The sequence below is a fragment of the Athene cunicularia genome (assembly GCF_003259725.1).
Source record: "Athene cunicularia isolate RWA chromosome Z unlocalized genomic scaffold, athCun1 chrZ_part1, whole genome shotgun sequence".
Classification (NCBI taxonomy): domain Eukaryota; kingdom Metazoa; phylum Chordata; class Aves; order Strigiformes; family Strigidae; genus Athene; species Athene cunicularia.
Window position 1 is genome coordinate 22,738,749 of NW_020799142.1, and position 15,257 is coordinate 22,754,005.

The 15,257-nt window shown below is 38.7% G+C and overlaps 1 protein-coding gene across 1 annotated transcript in view; it reads right to left on the reverse strand.

Moving 5' to 3' along the window:
• TTC33 (tetratricopeptide repeat domain 33) overlaps positions 1-14,696 on the reverse strand; it is a 52,361-nt gene extending 37,665 nt beyond the window's left edge. The window contains exon 1 of the mRNA XM_026865692.1: positions 14,468-14,696. Coding sequence (XP_026721493.1) covers positions 14,468-14,688 — 221 coding nt within the window. The 5' untranslated portion in view covers positions 14,689-14,696. The remainder of the gene's footprint in view (positions 1-14,467) is intronic.
• Between the last annotated feature and the right edge of the window lie 561 nt (positions 14,697-15,257).

The window sequence follows — 15,257 nt, forward strand, 5'->3', positions numbered from 1 at the left end:
GTTAGCCTCTGACAAACAGAAGAGTTTCACTGACAGACTAGATAATTAAAAACATCTACGTCAACATCCAAATCCACTGAGGGTGAATTTATCACCACAAGAGCCAATTGCCAGGAAAAGGAAAGATTGTATTAAAGCTTCCAGCCAAATACAACTTCCTACAGAGAAGTCTAGGCTGCAGAACTCCTGTCAGTAAGTTTATGCTATTTAACTTATTTAACAGGTGTTTTCCATTTTTAACAGTAAAATAGGATTGTGGAGCCAGCTGAATACAAGCCATTATTCATTGCCAACATCACTTCTCCAAAGAACCCAGTCTGAAAAAAATCTGCAACTTTGAACTGTATTTTGTCTTAACTGTCATTTCTTAATTTTTGCAGGAGACAGAAAGCTTAAGTCACAGTCTACTACATTAGATTTCTATTACCAGCTGACAGGTCAAAGATAAAACAAACAAGGTTTTTTAAGACTTGCCATTTAGTCGCTACAGCCAGTACAACTCCAGAAACCAGCATGAAAACATATCCAATACACAGTAAGAATGGCAGCCTGTAAAAATTACCAGTTTGAATTGGTTAAAAATAGCCAATTTCAGTTCATGAAAATAAAATTTCTATAATTGTTCTTCAGGAAGTAAGAAAGAGGGGAGACATGCATTATCTCTGTGAATATATATGGTATTAGTGAACCAGGCACCATCCCGAAGCATAAAGTTACGGTTCAGCAGAACATTAAGCAATCCAGGAGGTTCCTGGAATGCATTAGCTTCCTTCTTCAGGTGACACAGGAGCCAGTGAGAAGTGCTATGCTGGACCTTGTTCTCAGCAACAAGAAGGGGCTGGTGGGGAGTGTGAAGCTCAAGAGCAGCCTTGGCTGCAGTGACTGTGAAATGGTGGAGTTCAAGTTCCTTTGGGCAGTGAGGAGGGAGCACAGCGAGCTTGTTACCCTGAACTGCAGGAGAGCAGACTTTGTCCTCTTGAGGGATTTGCTCGACAGAGCAGCATGGGGTAAAGCCCTGGAGGGAAGAGGGGCCCAAGAAAGCTGGTTGATATTCAAGGATCACCTCCTCCAAGATCAGGAGTGATGCATCCTGATAAAGAGAAATTCAGGGGAAAATGCCAGGAGGCCTGCATGGATGAACAAGGAGCTTCTGGACAAACTGAGACACAAAGAGGAAGCCTATAGAGGGTGGAAGCAAGGACAGATAGCCTGGGAGGAATACAGAAAAACTGTGCAAGCAGCCAGGGATCAGGTTAGGAAGACCAAAGCCCTGACAGAACTAATCTAGCAGGGACATCAAAGGCAACAAGAAAAGCTTTTACAGATACACTAGGAATAAAAGGAAGACTAGGGAAAATGAGGGCCCTCTCTGGAAGGGAACAGGAGACCTGGTTACCCAGGACATGGAGAAGTCAGAGGTGCTCAGTGACTTCTTTGCCTCATTCTTCACAGGCAAGGGCTCCAGCCACCCACCCAAGATGTAGAATGCAAAAGGGGGAACTGGGAGAATGAAGAACTGCCCACTGCAGGAGAAGAGACTGCAAGTTTGAGAGACCTAAGGAACTTGAAGGTGCACAAGTCCATGGGCCTGATGAGATGCATCGGAGGATCCTGAGGGAACTGGCGGATGAAGTGTCTAAGCCACCATCCATCATATTTGAGAAGTTGTGGCAGTCTGGTAAAGTTCCCACTGATGGAAAAAGGGGAAACATAACACCTATTTTTTAAAAAAGGAAAAAAGAACACCCAGGGAACTACGGGCCAGTCAGTCTCACCTCTGTGAGGAGCAAGATGATGGAGCTGATCCCCCTGGAAACTATGTAAGGGCATATGGAAAATAAGGAGGTGATTGGTGACAGCAAATCGTGCCTGAAAAATTTAGTGGACCTACAACAGGGTTGCAGTGTTGGTGGATAAGGGAAGAGCAACTGACATCATCCACATGGACTTGTGCAAAGCATCTGACAATGTCCCACATGACATCCTTGTGTATAAATTCAGATACACAGATTTAACAGATGGGTCACTTCGTGGATAAGAACTGGCTGGATGGTTGCACTCAAACAGGTGCAGTCAGTGGCTCGATGTCCAGGTGCAGACCAATGATGAGTGGTGTTCCTCAGGGGCTGGTGTTGGGGCCATGCTGTTTACCATCCTTGTTGGTGACCTGGACAGTGGGGTCGAGTGCACCCTCAGCAAGTTTGCTGGTGATACCAAGCTGTGTGGTGTGGTCAGTGAGCTGGAGGAAAGGGATGTGCATCCAGAGGGACCTGGACAGTCTGGAGAGATGGACCTGTGCCAACCTCATGAAGTCCAACAACCACAAGTGCAAGATCCTGCACATGGATTGGGGCAGTCCCAGGCACAAATACAGGCTAGATGACAAGTGGATTGAGAGCAGCCCTGCAGAGCAGGACATCAGATGTTGGTTGATGAGAAGCTAACAGGAGCCAGCAATGTGTGCTCACAGGCCAGAAGGCCAACTGTATCCTGGGCTTCATCAAGAGAAGTGCTGCCACCAGACATGATTCCCTCCCCTCTACTCCACTCTTATGAGACCTCACCTGGAGTACTGCGTCCAGCTCTGGGGACCCCAACATAAGGGGGATTCACTTAAGCAAGTCAAGAGGAGGCCACAAAGATGATCAAGGGGCTGGAGCACCTCCCCTGTGAGGACAGGCTGAGAGAGTTGGGGTTGGTCAGCCTGGAGAAGAGAAAGCTCTGGAGCGGCCTTCCAGTACTCAAAGGGGCTACAGGAAAGATGGGGAGGGACTCTTTATCAGGGGTTGTAGGGATAGGATATGGGGTAATGGTTTTAAAGTGAAAGAGGGTAGATTTAGATAAGATGTAAGGAAGAAATTCTTCACTGTGAGCGCAGTGAGACACTGGCACATGTTGCCCAGAGCAGCTGTGGCTGCCCCCTCCCTGGCAGTGTTCAAGGCCAGGCTGGACGGGGCTTTGAGCAACCTGGTCTAAGGGAAGGTGTCTCTGCCCATGGCAGGGGGTTGGAATGGATGATCTTTAAGGTCCCTTCCAACCCAAACCATTCTGCAATTCTTTGTCTAAAACATTTCACTTATGGTATTTAAACACTGTATTAGAAAATCGAGCATGATATTATAAAAAACATGATTCTTCTCTTGTATGGATGCACTAGTCACTCAAATGACTGCCAGAAAAAAAAAAATGTAAAATGTCTATCATCTATTTCATATGTTACATGATTTACTGTAAGTACTTGGCAACATATGTTGTTAATTTTATCCCGTTATGACTCTCTGCACCTACCTGCTGTAAAAAAGTGTACATCAGTTATGTACAGCTAAGATTAGACAAAATGACTGCTCTGCATGTAATACATTGGCACAGTCCCTTATGAGTTGAGTAATTTGTTCGAGGCCCAGTGAAAAAATGAAAGAAGAATAGACTCATTCTGAAGGAGACGAATGTGTGATAACTGTAAAAACTGAAATGTCTGGCCCGTGACTGAAATTATATTCACAGGCATCCATTTCAAATTACAGATGCAATATAGTAACAAGAACACATGAGCAACAACTACACAACAATCCACATAAGTGAAAGAACTTGTCTCCATTTCTCTTGCTGTTTGGCCACTTATTCTAATACCTGTTCTTTCTCCTATTTTGGCAAAAACATTTGTGAACCAGATCAGAAACCAGAAAGAGGCTATTTTCCAGCTAGGCATCCTGTCCAGTCCAGTGACAAACCAGTACTCCAAGTTGTCTCACCCCAGGGTAAAACAAAAAAATGGGACCACTGCAAAGGGGTTGAAAGGAGACATCAGGAGAAATAGGTCACAATGACCTTGACTAAAATTGGCTTAATGAGTGATGGAACTGCAATCTTTGAATAGGCACTTACTTGTAAACAACCAAAGCTAGGTAGCATGTACACCAGCCCTTGTTTCCAATTACCTCAGACACAATATAATTCAATAATTGTCTACAAAATGACTAGTTAACTCCCATGTAAATAAATGAATAAGACAAAGAGCAGTAGAGAGAAATCAAGATCCACAGTAAATTTAATTTTTATTAATTTGATGACCACATCAAATGTCTGTCTTGTTAGTGTACAAGATCCTTACAAATAATTTTTCTTGTGGTAATACACTATGTTGTGAAGTCAACTCTTAAAACAATTAGCAATCCAGTAACATGGAATATTTCTACGAAGAAAAAAAGACAATGTATCACCCTTGATTTTTCCTACCTGCTACCCAGACTAACCCTTCAAAAGTTTTTATTCTGAGCCTTTACCACCAAGCATCCTTTCCAGCTTAAGGATATGTTCATGATACGCCATAACACGTGGAGGACACCATTTAGAGAACTAGAAAACAAGTTTGACATACATCATTTGTGTAACAAAACACACTGTCATATCCTACTTCTTTAGAACACTCCTGAAACAAATCCTGATGGGAAATTAGGACCCTTAAAGTCAGTACATTAATTTTAGAAGATAAGGACAACAGGTACACATCATGTTCAACAAAGATCATGCAAGAGATACTGAATTACTGCTTCAAAACCAATTTCCATGAAACAAAGACAGTTAAAACAAAGGGGGTGGAGGGGAAGATTATCTTTGTCAGCAACAGTAACTAGCCTTTTTTTAAGAGCAACTGCACAAAGGTATTACATTAGGAAACCGCTTCATTTTTTTCCCTACGAAGAGAAGTAGTCAGGAAAAAATAACTTCTGAATACAAGTGTTTTATTAGTCAAATAAAAGAAACAAGGTGTATTTAACAGTAGATATGGACAACAAACAAAACCATAAAACTGTAATTTTAAAACATTACATGCAATCATATTTTACAGTATGCATGTCACAATACATGATGTCATCAATACGGGAAATCCTGGACACTGTGACAACAGTACTTCAACAGAGTAACTCTTGTCAGTCTCTGTCAAGCAAAGGATGTGAAAAAGGCCCCAGGCTGTACTTCTCTGTAAAAAATTGCTTAATTGTTAATGTAAATTACTAGATTTTTTAAAAGTTGTATTATACTATTTATAGAAAAAATAGAATTCACTAATTTTAAAAGCTGCATTATTAGAATAGCTAACTGAAGCTATGGGGAAACTTCTTAGCTCAACTCAGAAACATATTATTTAACTTGCTAGACAGACTTTCTCATTTATGTATTTACATGAATCTCTTGCTGCCATCTACCAGCACAGACCTGCTAGCAGAAGCTGTTTTCTGCAGGATGGCATTAGTGCTCATTTTGCTGTCACAGTGTCTACTAGTTTAAAAGATGGCCCCTGTCCCAGAGTTTATAACAGCAATACACAGCAAGAAAAAAAGGAATGAAGACAGTTTCAGAGATCAACTCTGAAAGCAAGCCACCTTGGAGAGAGAAACTCACAGTGGAGCACTTCATCTCAACACAACACTTAGAGGAAATGAAAATGCACCAGGTGCACACTGCTGTATACACTTATTATCCCTCATATGCAGTAAAAGGTTGTTAATCATTGCTGTGGGAAAATGTCTCCAAGGCTGCATGGCACACACACAAAAGAAAAAAAATCACAGACTGTCAAAAGAATAAAGTAAAAACGGTAAAAAGAGTAATTAATTCTACTTGTGTATAATTCACAAGGCTAGAAATCTGCTTTCATACATTTAATTAATTTTTCAAGCACAACTAGGATAATGAGTGATAAAAAATAAATGTAAATTATTGTAAGTAACAAAAATAAAAATAAAAAGATATTTCTATTTTTTAATTATTCATTTAATGCCCATTATGTTATATAGTTCCTTATAGGTTCTTAAGTAGTACCACAGAGTTATTCAGGGATTAGATGCAAGTTTTATTCGGTTACAAACAAAAGCTGTCTGGAAAAAATGCTAAAAATTAAAGAGAAGCAACACAAACAGACAGCAATATAAAAATTCAGAAACCATCAATTCCTGCCCAGAAGAAAGCCCTAGTTTTTTTTAATTAAATGTAAAAATCAGAGGCAAGTATTCATTATTTTCCAGTAACTTCATGTGCATTAGAAGGATAGAGGAAAGTAATTGTCAGGCATGACTTCTCTACGTAGCTACTACTATATGCAATAAAATTAATGTACACTGATGAAAATTTTACTTAAGAACCGATTTTTTTTAAATACTTCTTCAATTGCAGCAATATACTCTACATATTTAGTTAATTTTTTTTAAATAAACAGACATATTTTGTATTTCATGTGTAGAAGGAATAGACCCTCTAAACTTTAAATCCAAAGACAGGTAACACATGAATTACTCTCAGGTATTATCAGTCAGGCCCGACTCATCTCACCCAAGTTTAGGTACCTAACCTCAAGCATTTACACAAAGATTTCAGTCATTCAGTAGCCTCGCAGGCTGTACCAGCACTAGCACACTTCCAGTGCCAGGGAACACTCCCACACACTGGTACCTGAGCAGCATTACTCTCAGCCTTACAGAGCAGTCCTTGGCATGGCTGTGGCCAGGCAGCACTCTCCCAGTTTGTCCACAGCCACCCTGTTCAGGAAGGCAAAAGCACCACAAAACGGTCCTGGTACATGTATAATGTATCTATAGGGGTAACAGTGCTCAACAGGAACCTCCAATTTGCAATTCAAGCTCTTCAGTGAGGTGAATCATGTCGAAACCTCATTTTCCTTACATTGTAAAGGCATCTTGAACAGATATAGATTCCTATCTGAGTTGACTCTACTAGACTGCCTAAATTATATAGGATTATATATAACACATTGTTTTCTACTTAAAGAAAATACAAATATATGTGTATATATATAAATGCTTCCACAGTCTACAGTTGCTCCTTGAGTATTCCTTCCATTACAAATATGTACCTATATAAATACATACACATTCAAATACTGATGGACATCACAATGTCACAATTCAATATCCTCAAGTAACAATATTTCTAACAAAAATATCCTCAAAATTATTCAAACTGCATACAGTTTAAATTATCTACAATTCTTCTTGCACACACTCAGAAAAATCTGCACTAAATTAGTAACAGTTTCAAAACTGAACTCCTGCTTTGCCAAATAATAACTAGTTGTTGGAAAATAATGTTTTCCTGAACAAAAGGAAAATAGCTAAATTAAAGATAAATTGCAATTTAAACAGAAGGAACTACTTACAACAAACATTCTGCAAGAATTTCCTCCTCAATGAGGGAAGACAACTAGATGCATCACCAGGAAACAACAACTCTATCAGTGAGGAAAAACAATAAAGCTAGCAATAAAAATTAACGTGTTACTTCACATGGTAGTTTATGGGAGGATGTTACACATTGTAAAACACTCTCTGCAGGGTTGGTTTTATATTTAAATCTGTAGAAAGGTTGAGGCCTGCAACACAAAAGTGTATGTTCTAGTAAGAGAGAAGCTGCAACATGTGCTTTTCCCAAAAAAATGAGGCAGGAAGTCATACTACTTCAGTCTTTTCTGTTTCAGCTCATGTGTTCTGCACTCGTGAGTTACAGTTTACACATGCTTAGCCTCATTTTAGTGAGTGTATCATGTGTACGGCATTCTAAAGGAAGCTAACAGCAAGTTGTATATACATATATATATAGACACACCAGACAGTAATGCTAAACACTGAAAAAGATTTAAAAGTGATCAGATATTTTGATTAGAAGTCATGACAATTTTAATCGAGCCCCTACTCATACTATACAATTTTAATTACAGTGATAAACCTACCTATTTTCTCTGTGTTTTTGCATGACTGACCTTAGAAAACACTCAACCTAATCAAAGCTAGTAACTACTAAGATTAAAATCTTCTATTTTGGGGGAGAACACTTTTATTGGTCACTCACTCTGAGGTAAGCACTATATGGAATAGCCAATTATACCTGGCATGCAAATGGCATCCAAGACTGATATTTTCAGCCTATAAGGAACTGCAGGAGTACTTACGATATTCTTCTAGTTTTATCATAAACATTTTCCAGTGATCTCCCCTACACTTAATTACAAAACCCAACTGTGTAAAGCTTTCAGATCACTCTTAATAAGAGTCAACATTCCTGATTCAATATACCAGCAGCCTAACAGAATTTTGGAATTTATTCTAGCAGCCAGAAATAAAAACTTGTAAACTCCCAGATTATCTACTGAATCAATGCTTCTAATTTTCTAACTTTTAAAATATATCTTTGCTTTAAATTAGGTCAATTACCAGAGATGGTAAGAAGGCAGAGTAGACTGGCCACTTTTTGCATCTATTTCTGTACCCAAAGCATTCCAACAAAGATATATGGATTAGTGAAACAAAATGAAAAATGAAGAAAGTTTCCGACCCACCAAGAAAGGTTCCACACCAACAACCTGTACAGTGAAATTCAAGTCTGAGGAACTACCTTCTGTATTCTAAATGTTTTAATGGGATATAATTACAGAATGGCCAAGATTGGAATAAACCTCTGGAGATCACCTAATCCAAACATCCTGCTCAAAGCTGGGTCAGCTAAAGCGGGTTTCTCAGGTTATTGTCCAGTTGGGGTCTGAGTATCAACAAGGATGGAAAGCCCACACCATTCTCTGGTAAATCTATCACCTATCATGTTGTCCAAGCATGACTTCCCCTTTGCTAATCAATGCTAGCTATTCCAAATAACCTTTCTTATACTTCCTCTGTTTCAAAATGGTTTCCAGAATTATTTCCTTCATCACCTTCCCAGGGAAAGATTTGAGGTTGATGGGCCTATAAATCCCTGAATCCTCCTTCTTACCCTTCATGAAGATAAGTGAGATTTGCTTTCTAGCAGCCTTCAGAAACCACCCCGCTCTAATGACCTTTAAAGTACAGTTGAAGACTCTTTGTGATTACATCAATCACTCCCTCAGCTCTCATGAATGCACCCCCCATCAGGTCCCATGATCTTATATATGTCAGTTTTGTCTAAACACCAATCCTCTTCCACCCTGAGTAAATCCTCCTTCCTCCAGACTTTCCCTCTGGTCTCATGTACCTTGTCCTGTTCTACATCCTTTGTCACTAGATTTTCTAGCGCATCCAGTGAAGACCCGCATTTTCCCCAGTCTTCCTTTTGCTGTTGATATAGCTGTAGAAGCCAGTCTTGTTACCCTTCACATCTCTCACCAGATTCAACTTCAGATGAGCTTTGGCTTTCCTAATCTCATCCCTACATACTCAGACAGGGTCTTCTATGGTCATCCTGGGTCACATGACCCTGCTCCCACCCCTTGTACATTTCCATTTTATGTTTGGATTTTGTCAGAAGCACCGTGTACATCTATGCAGGACTCCTATCACATGTTCTTGATTTTCTCCTCATCAGAACAATAATTCATGAGCTTGGAGGAGATAACTTGAAAAAAATGCAACCAGCTCTCCTGGACCCTTCTTCTCTCAAACATACCCCACTTCTCCTAGGCACACCACCAATGTAACTCAGCCTATTAAACTGCTGAACTGCTTCTGCCAACACTAACTGTTAGATCATCTGGAAAACCTTTTTATTAACACTACATTATGTAAGTAAAATCAGTTTTATTAACTGAAAATGAATGGCAGTGATCTTTGCCCTTTGCCACATTAGTTGCATCATCAAAATAATCTGAAAGCAATTTTATTACTTTAGCAATTTTGTATCTCATTAGTAATCAAGTGCTTATCATAATCTAGACTTGAAAGACACAGGTAGATTGAACAAATACATAAGAACATGACAGAAAGGCTTTTCATAGGCATTACTCTTCTACTCCTTCTGCTAAATATATTATTTTTTCTATAACCCTTAACTTACCACTACAGTAAACATACTTTTTAAAGGAGTGTGCCTCCTCATCTAACACTGAGACACCTTACAACATCTAGTGAGAAAAACAAATTCAATTACAGTTTATATAGTTAAGGAATCACAAACTACACATACTGCATTGATGATGGTATACTACCATCAGAAGAAAAAGTCTCAGGTGCTAATGTGGAATAAGTAGCACTTCACAGAAGTTCAATTTTTAATAGATTAGAAAATTAAATAAAGTCATTCTCAAAGAATTCTCTAGAAAAATAAACAGTTTCTTGACCTATTATCTGGTCTGCTCATAGTACTTTGTCCTTATTTAATTTGTTGCTGCAAAACCTAAAGAAAAGGAAGAGTAAATCCTTATTAATCACTAATTTATACACCAAATGACAAAGTAACACCAAGTGACAGTAACACCACTATTCAAATCATAAATAAATCTCTATAAACTCAGCCAAAACATAAGAATGTTCCAGTTGAAAACATGATCTTCCCAATCCAGTACCAGCTTTAGAGATAGAGATTTTTTTAGTGCAATCAAAATTGAAAAATTACATGCAAATCAATAAAACTTTAAACTCAACAGTGTCTATTTGCAAAAGAAAACTAAGTATTTAGATGATCTTTTCGCACATCTTCAGGGCACTCTGAGAAGAACCCTATCTCCACCTACTGGTCAGCTACAAAAATGTTCGTAATTTGAAAACCACAGTGGGATTGCAAAACTGTCTATCTGTATGAATATGCAACCCAACTATACTGAAGATACTTGTCTGACAGAAGTTTTTCTTCTTGCCATACATGGCTTTACATGCCATACGTTTAAGGACATACCTCACTGTTTAATCTAGTCTTAATCTGTTCTTAAACTTCTGTCTACACACAAAGACCACCTACCTACCAGTCAAAATACAGTGTAATTGCAAACTGCTGGATTCAAAATACCGAGATTGAGCACGTGAACTTTTAACCTTTTCAATTATGTTGGATTTAAAACAGTGTAGGACTATCAACACAAAAAACTTAACCCAGATTATGGTTGCTGGGGCTTTTTTGTTGATTTTTTGATGTGTTTTTTTATTTTTTCATTTATTTCCAGTGTATAGGAGCACATCCATACTGGTATGGCAACCTGGATAATCTGCCAGCTTTGTAAATTCCATATAAGTAATACCAATTTCTCCTCTGGAATATTCTCCATTCTTTCCACCAGCAAACAATATTCTGTTTCCAAAAATACTGTATATGCTTGTACATGTTTAATTGCTCCTTCTCACACACCTATAGAGCACACAAACTTAACTCTTCTTCCACATGCTGCTTTTTCTTTCTGTTGTGACAAGATCACTCACATTCACAAGTCACTTCAAAACTGCCTATTGATCAAGTTTCCATGTCAGAAATTCCTAAACCATGTCCCCAACAATAATAGACCCACTGGGATAATCAACCTAGTTCAACACCCATTTCTGGTGGTCTCCCTGTCTTTCTTCCCATTCCACAAAAAGACAAATATGCATCATGAACTGTTCTGTCTTCAGCACCATTTTTCCTCTGTGTGTTTCAATCTCAGTTTAACAGGATCATGCATACACATTACAGCAAGTACAAATACTCCTCAAGCAGCTCTCACAAAAGCTGAAAACCCATAAAGGGATGTCACCTCCAAAACAATTCACCCATGCTATTCCTGAGTTTGTCAATGGGCAAAGAAAGCAGTCTGTACAAATTCTGACTCCCAAGAAGTCCATTTATTATTACTCCTTCCCCCCAAGAAGCACTGAAACTCACTTTACAAGCACAAGTCAATCAGATCTTACTCATCCACAGCAAGACACACTGCATACACAGGGACTAACAAAACCATGGTGGGGGTTAACACCATCACTGCCTTCCCTTACCAGAAAAATAAGCTAATGAACTAACAAAGCATAAAGGTGGTTATCACTATTCTATCTAAGTAATACTGGATGTACTTATAACATTCACCTTTCATCATATTAATTTTGTCATGCACATTACTTCCGAGTCTCTTTTCCCCAAGAGGTGAACTAGAATTTATTACCTTCTATTCTTCCCTTTACTTAGCCTCTTGTTTCTTCCCAAGCCAGTTTTCTTTCAGGATGCCCTTCTCTCCACTCCACATCAACTAAGGTACCACCTTAGCTACACTCTAATGATCAGTCTTGAGTTTTCTTCTGAGTTTCTTCAGTGGAAAAGATACCATCCTTTTACCTAAATGCCACACAAACCAACTCAAATCTTTCTTTAACTGTTACCATTCTTTGTTATTTCAGGAAACAATCTACCTTAAGTATTTATGTGAGTCTGCCTATGCTGTACAAACGTATATTCAAGAAATAGATCACTTCAGTCTGAAACACAATTACAGAAACCACTTTCCACCACAGAGAATAAACGTTTCTTTCAGTCTGCTTCCTCAAGTTCCCTGTAATGGTATGCCAAATATTCTACCTGTTTAAGTATCAAATGTCTCCCAGTCTGAGTTTAGCCTCTAATCTAGGTGAGTTTGGGTTTGTTTGGGGTTTTTTTTAAGAGGAACATGTGTAAAAGTTAGTAAATCTGACAGCACCATACTAACACAATTGCCCAAACTGTACAGTGTACCAGAGTAATTGATGGAAACTTAAGATAATTTCCAGTTAGAACTTCTGTTAAGCCTCAGATATATGAGTGTTAACATGAAAAGAGTGTGACAAGCCACCCATAAACTGCATTTGAATTTCTTATTACTTGTTTCTCATACCTGTTATAAGCCATTCAGTGTTTCTCAATAGCTCTTACAAACACTTCTGTTGAGACACAGTTCTCACTACATTCACAAAAAACCTTTATGTTGATCTTTATGGATATTTTTAAGCTTTTGTATTGCTTTCTAACTAACAGATAAAGGAAAACTCAACCTCTAAAACCAACTTAAGATCTTAAAAGCACCAAAAATTACCTGCTGCTCAACAGAAAAATGTACCAGTCTGTATCTGCCTGCCCCAAACCACATTTACAACACATTATTTGCTGCTTTATTGCACTTTACATAAAACACAGAAACAAATAATCAAAAAGGAACATCAAAATCCATAGAGAAAAGAGATATAAGCAAAGCAAAATACAAGGAAAGCAGAGGTAGAACGGAAGATTGGAAGGAAATAAATAAAAATATATTAAACAGGGATTGATTTAAGTACAGTAAGTATTAGTGATTACCAAATGCAGAATAAAACATTTAGAAATACTCAAGCTTAAAAACACAATCTCTATATCCTGACAAGGACAGAATAGACTACCTTTCTGCATACCATTGTATGATTTATTTCCAGCATTAAAAACAAAGCTGTTAATAGACTTGTGTATTCTGTGTTTTCAGCTATCAATGTCACTGACTTACGCAGCTACTGCATTAAAGGTGTTGGTCAACACAATGGCAGCATGCTTAAAACTGATTTTGTTTAATTTGGTTTAAATTTAAAGTCAACTTTAAAAGGCTTCAAAATTTTATTCAGGAGTTACAGAACTTGGGAACACAAAAGGATGTACAGAAGTGAATCACTGCCCCTCTGAATAGTGTCACCATTTGAGTAAACAGTGAAAAGAGAAAACTGTATTTAAGTATTTGAAAACAAGCCTCTTCTCAAACACATTTGGTATTTATTTATTATTTCTTAAATCAGGCCAGACCATACACACAGTGTATTTATTATTATATATCAACTTGCCTCCTTTAAACTTCTAAACTAAGTTGTCCAGGACATCCTTTCTTAGGATGAAATTTCTTAACACAAAAAGTTTAACAGCACAGGAGTGTGTGCTGACTTACAAAAAACTCCTTCTACAAGGAAAATAATGTTAGCTCTGATCTGGGACAATGAATAAAGCTGAGATGCTCATACAAGTAAAGTCAGGATACAGATTTAAATGTTAAGCATTCTGAAGATATTAAGGGGACTATTCCTGGAACTGCTTTTTCCCCCACCAGTGAAGATCTAGACAAATTATGTAGGTAGTATGTAATTTACAGTCCCTCTGTCCCTCCTCCAAAGGTACTTTGTGCTTGAAGCATAATAGGACAATGGAATAATACTTGCAACATCTTTCCAGAATTGCCAAATTCTCAAGACAGTACTGCTATCAGATGTTCAGAACAGCTACCTGAACCTAACTTTCTAAAAGCATTAGACAGATTAGCATTGCATTAGCTGCTTTGTAGTGTTTGCCTAGGCATTGTACACATGCAAATAAGCTTACTCTTACTGAGAGAAAAGACACATTTAGAAGAGCAGAAAGCTACCAGAGTAGCTAAAGCATTACTTACAATTGCTTATTTCACTGCATGTTATTTCCCTTTCAACTTTAAAATCCAGTCAGTTTCTCAGCTCCCTCCTATTACTTGTTATGTGAACACACAAAAATGAGACTGAATGCAGACTTCATTTCACAGCTGCCAACACCACCAAATGAAACAATTTATTTAGTACCAGATAGTAAAAGCAGAATGAAAGAAATTATCACTTTTTCAAATATGAAAAATGTGAATGTAGCTGCTAGCAGATTACCTAGTGTTTAGAGCAGGGATTAAAATGTCATTTAGCATATATTCATTGAGTGAAAAAGAGTAAGATAACATTAGTACCTCCTATTTTCAGCCAAGTTTGCACCTTCATCCTTCAGCTCTTTACTTTTCTTTACACAGTCTTCTACAAGAATTTCCTTTCTTCTCTTAGTTGCATGCACCCAGTTAGTATCATCGTCATCAGCCAGATCCTCGTCATCTGCAGCTTCTGCTTCAAATTGCTGAGAAGTAGCTTTTGAAACTTTCTCACCAATCCTCCTCTTCCACCCAAAAGAAGCCATTCAGAGAACTATAGAAAAATGTATTGTCGAGTAGTTAGGTAATTCAGCTTTTTAGTACATAGAAGAAAGAATACACGTCGCTCATCTTGCTTCTTAAACAATAATATGCAACAGACTGCCACTCCCCCACATAAATTCTGCTCAGTGGCTCCACCAGAAATGTTGGTCAGGCAACTATAATTTTGAGCCCAGCTGGAAAATGTTCTCTAGCAGGACAGAAAGGAAAAAGGAAAACAAACGAACAAAAAAGCAGAGCTCTGACACACCAAAAGCCTTAAAACGTTGAAGAAAATACACCAGAAACCAGACAAAATAAGAAAGGAAACAGATCGGTAAAAGGTGAACAACACACCGTTGGCACGGCCACTACCCCGGCCCACCACGAGCTGCGCCGGCCACGCACACCTCCCGCTGCACAGCCCTGTCTTCGGCCCGGCCGCCTGGGGAAGAACTCCCCGGCACGGCCGCTCCTCAGCCAGCGAGGCGCCTCCGGGACGGGCGCCCCCGGCGCGGCACGGCCCGCCGCTCACCCCACACCACCGACGGGAAGGTGGCAGGAGCGGAGCAGC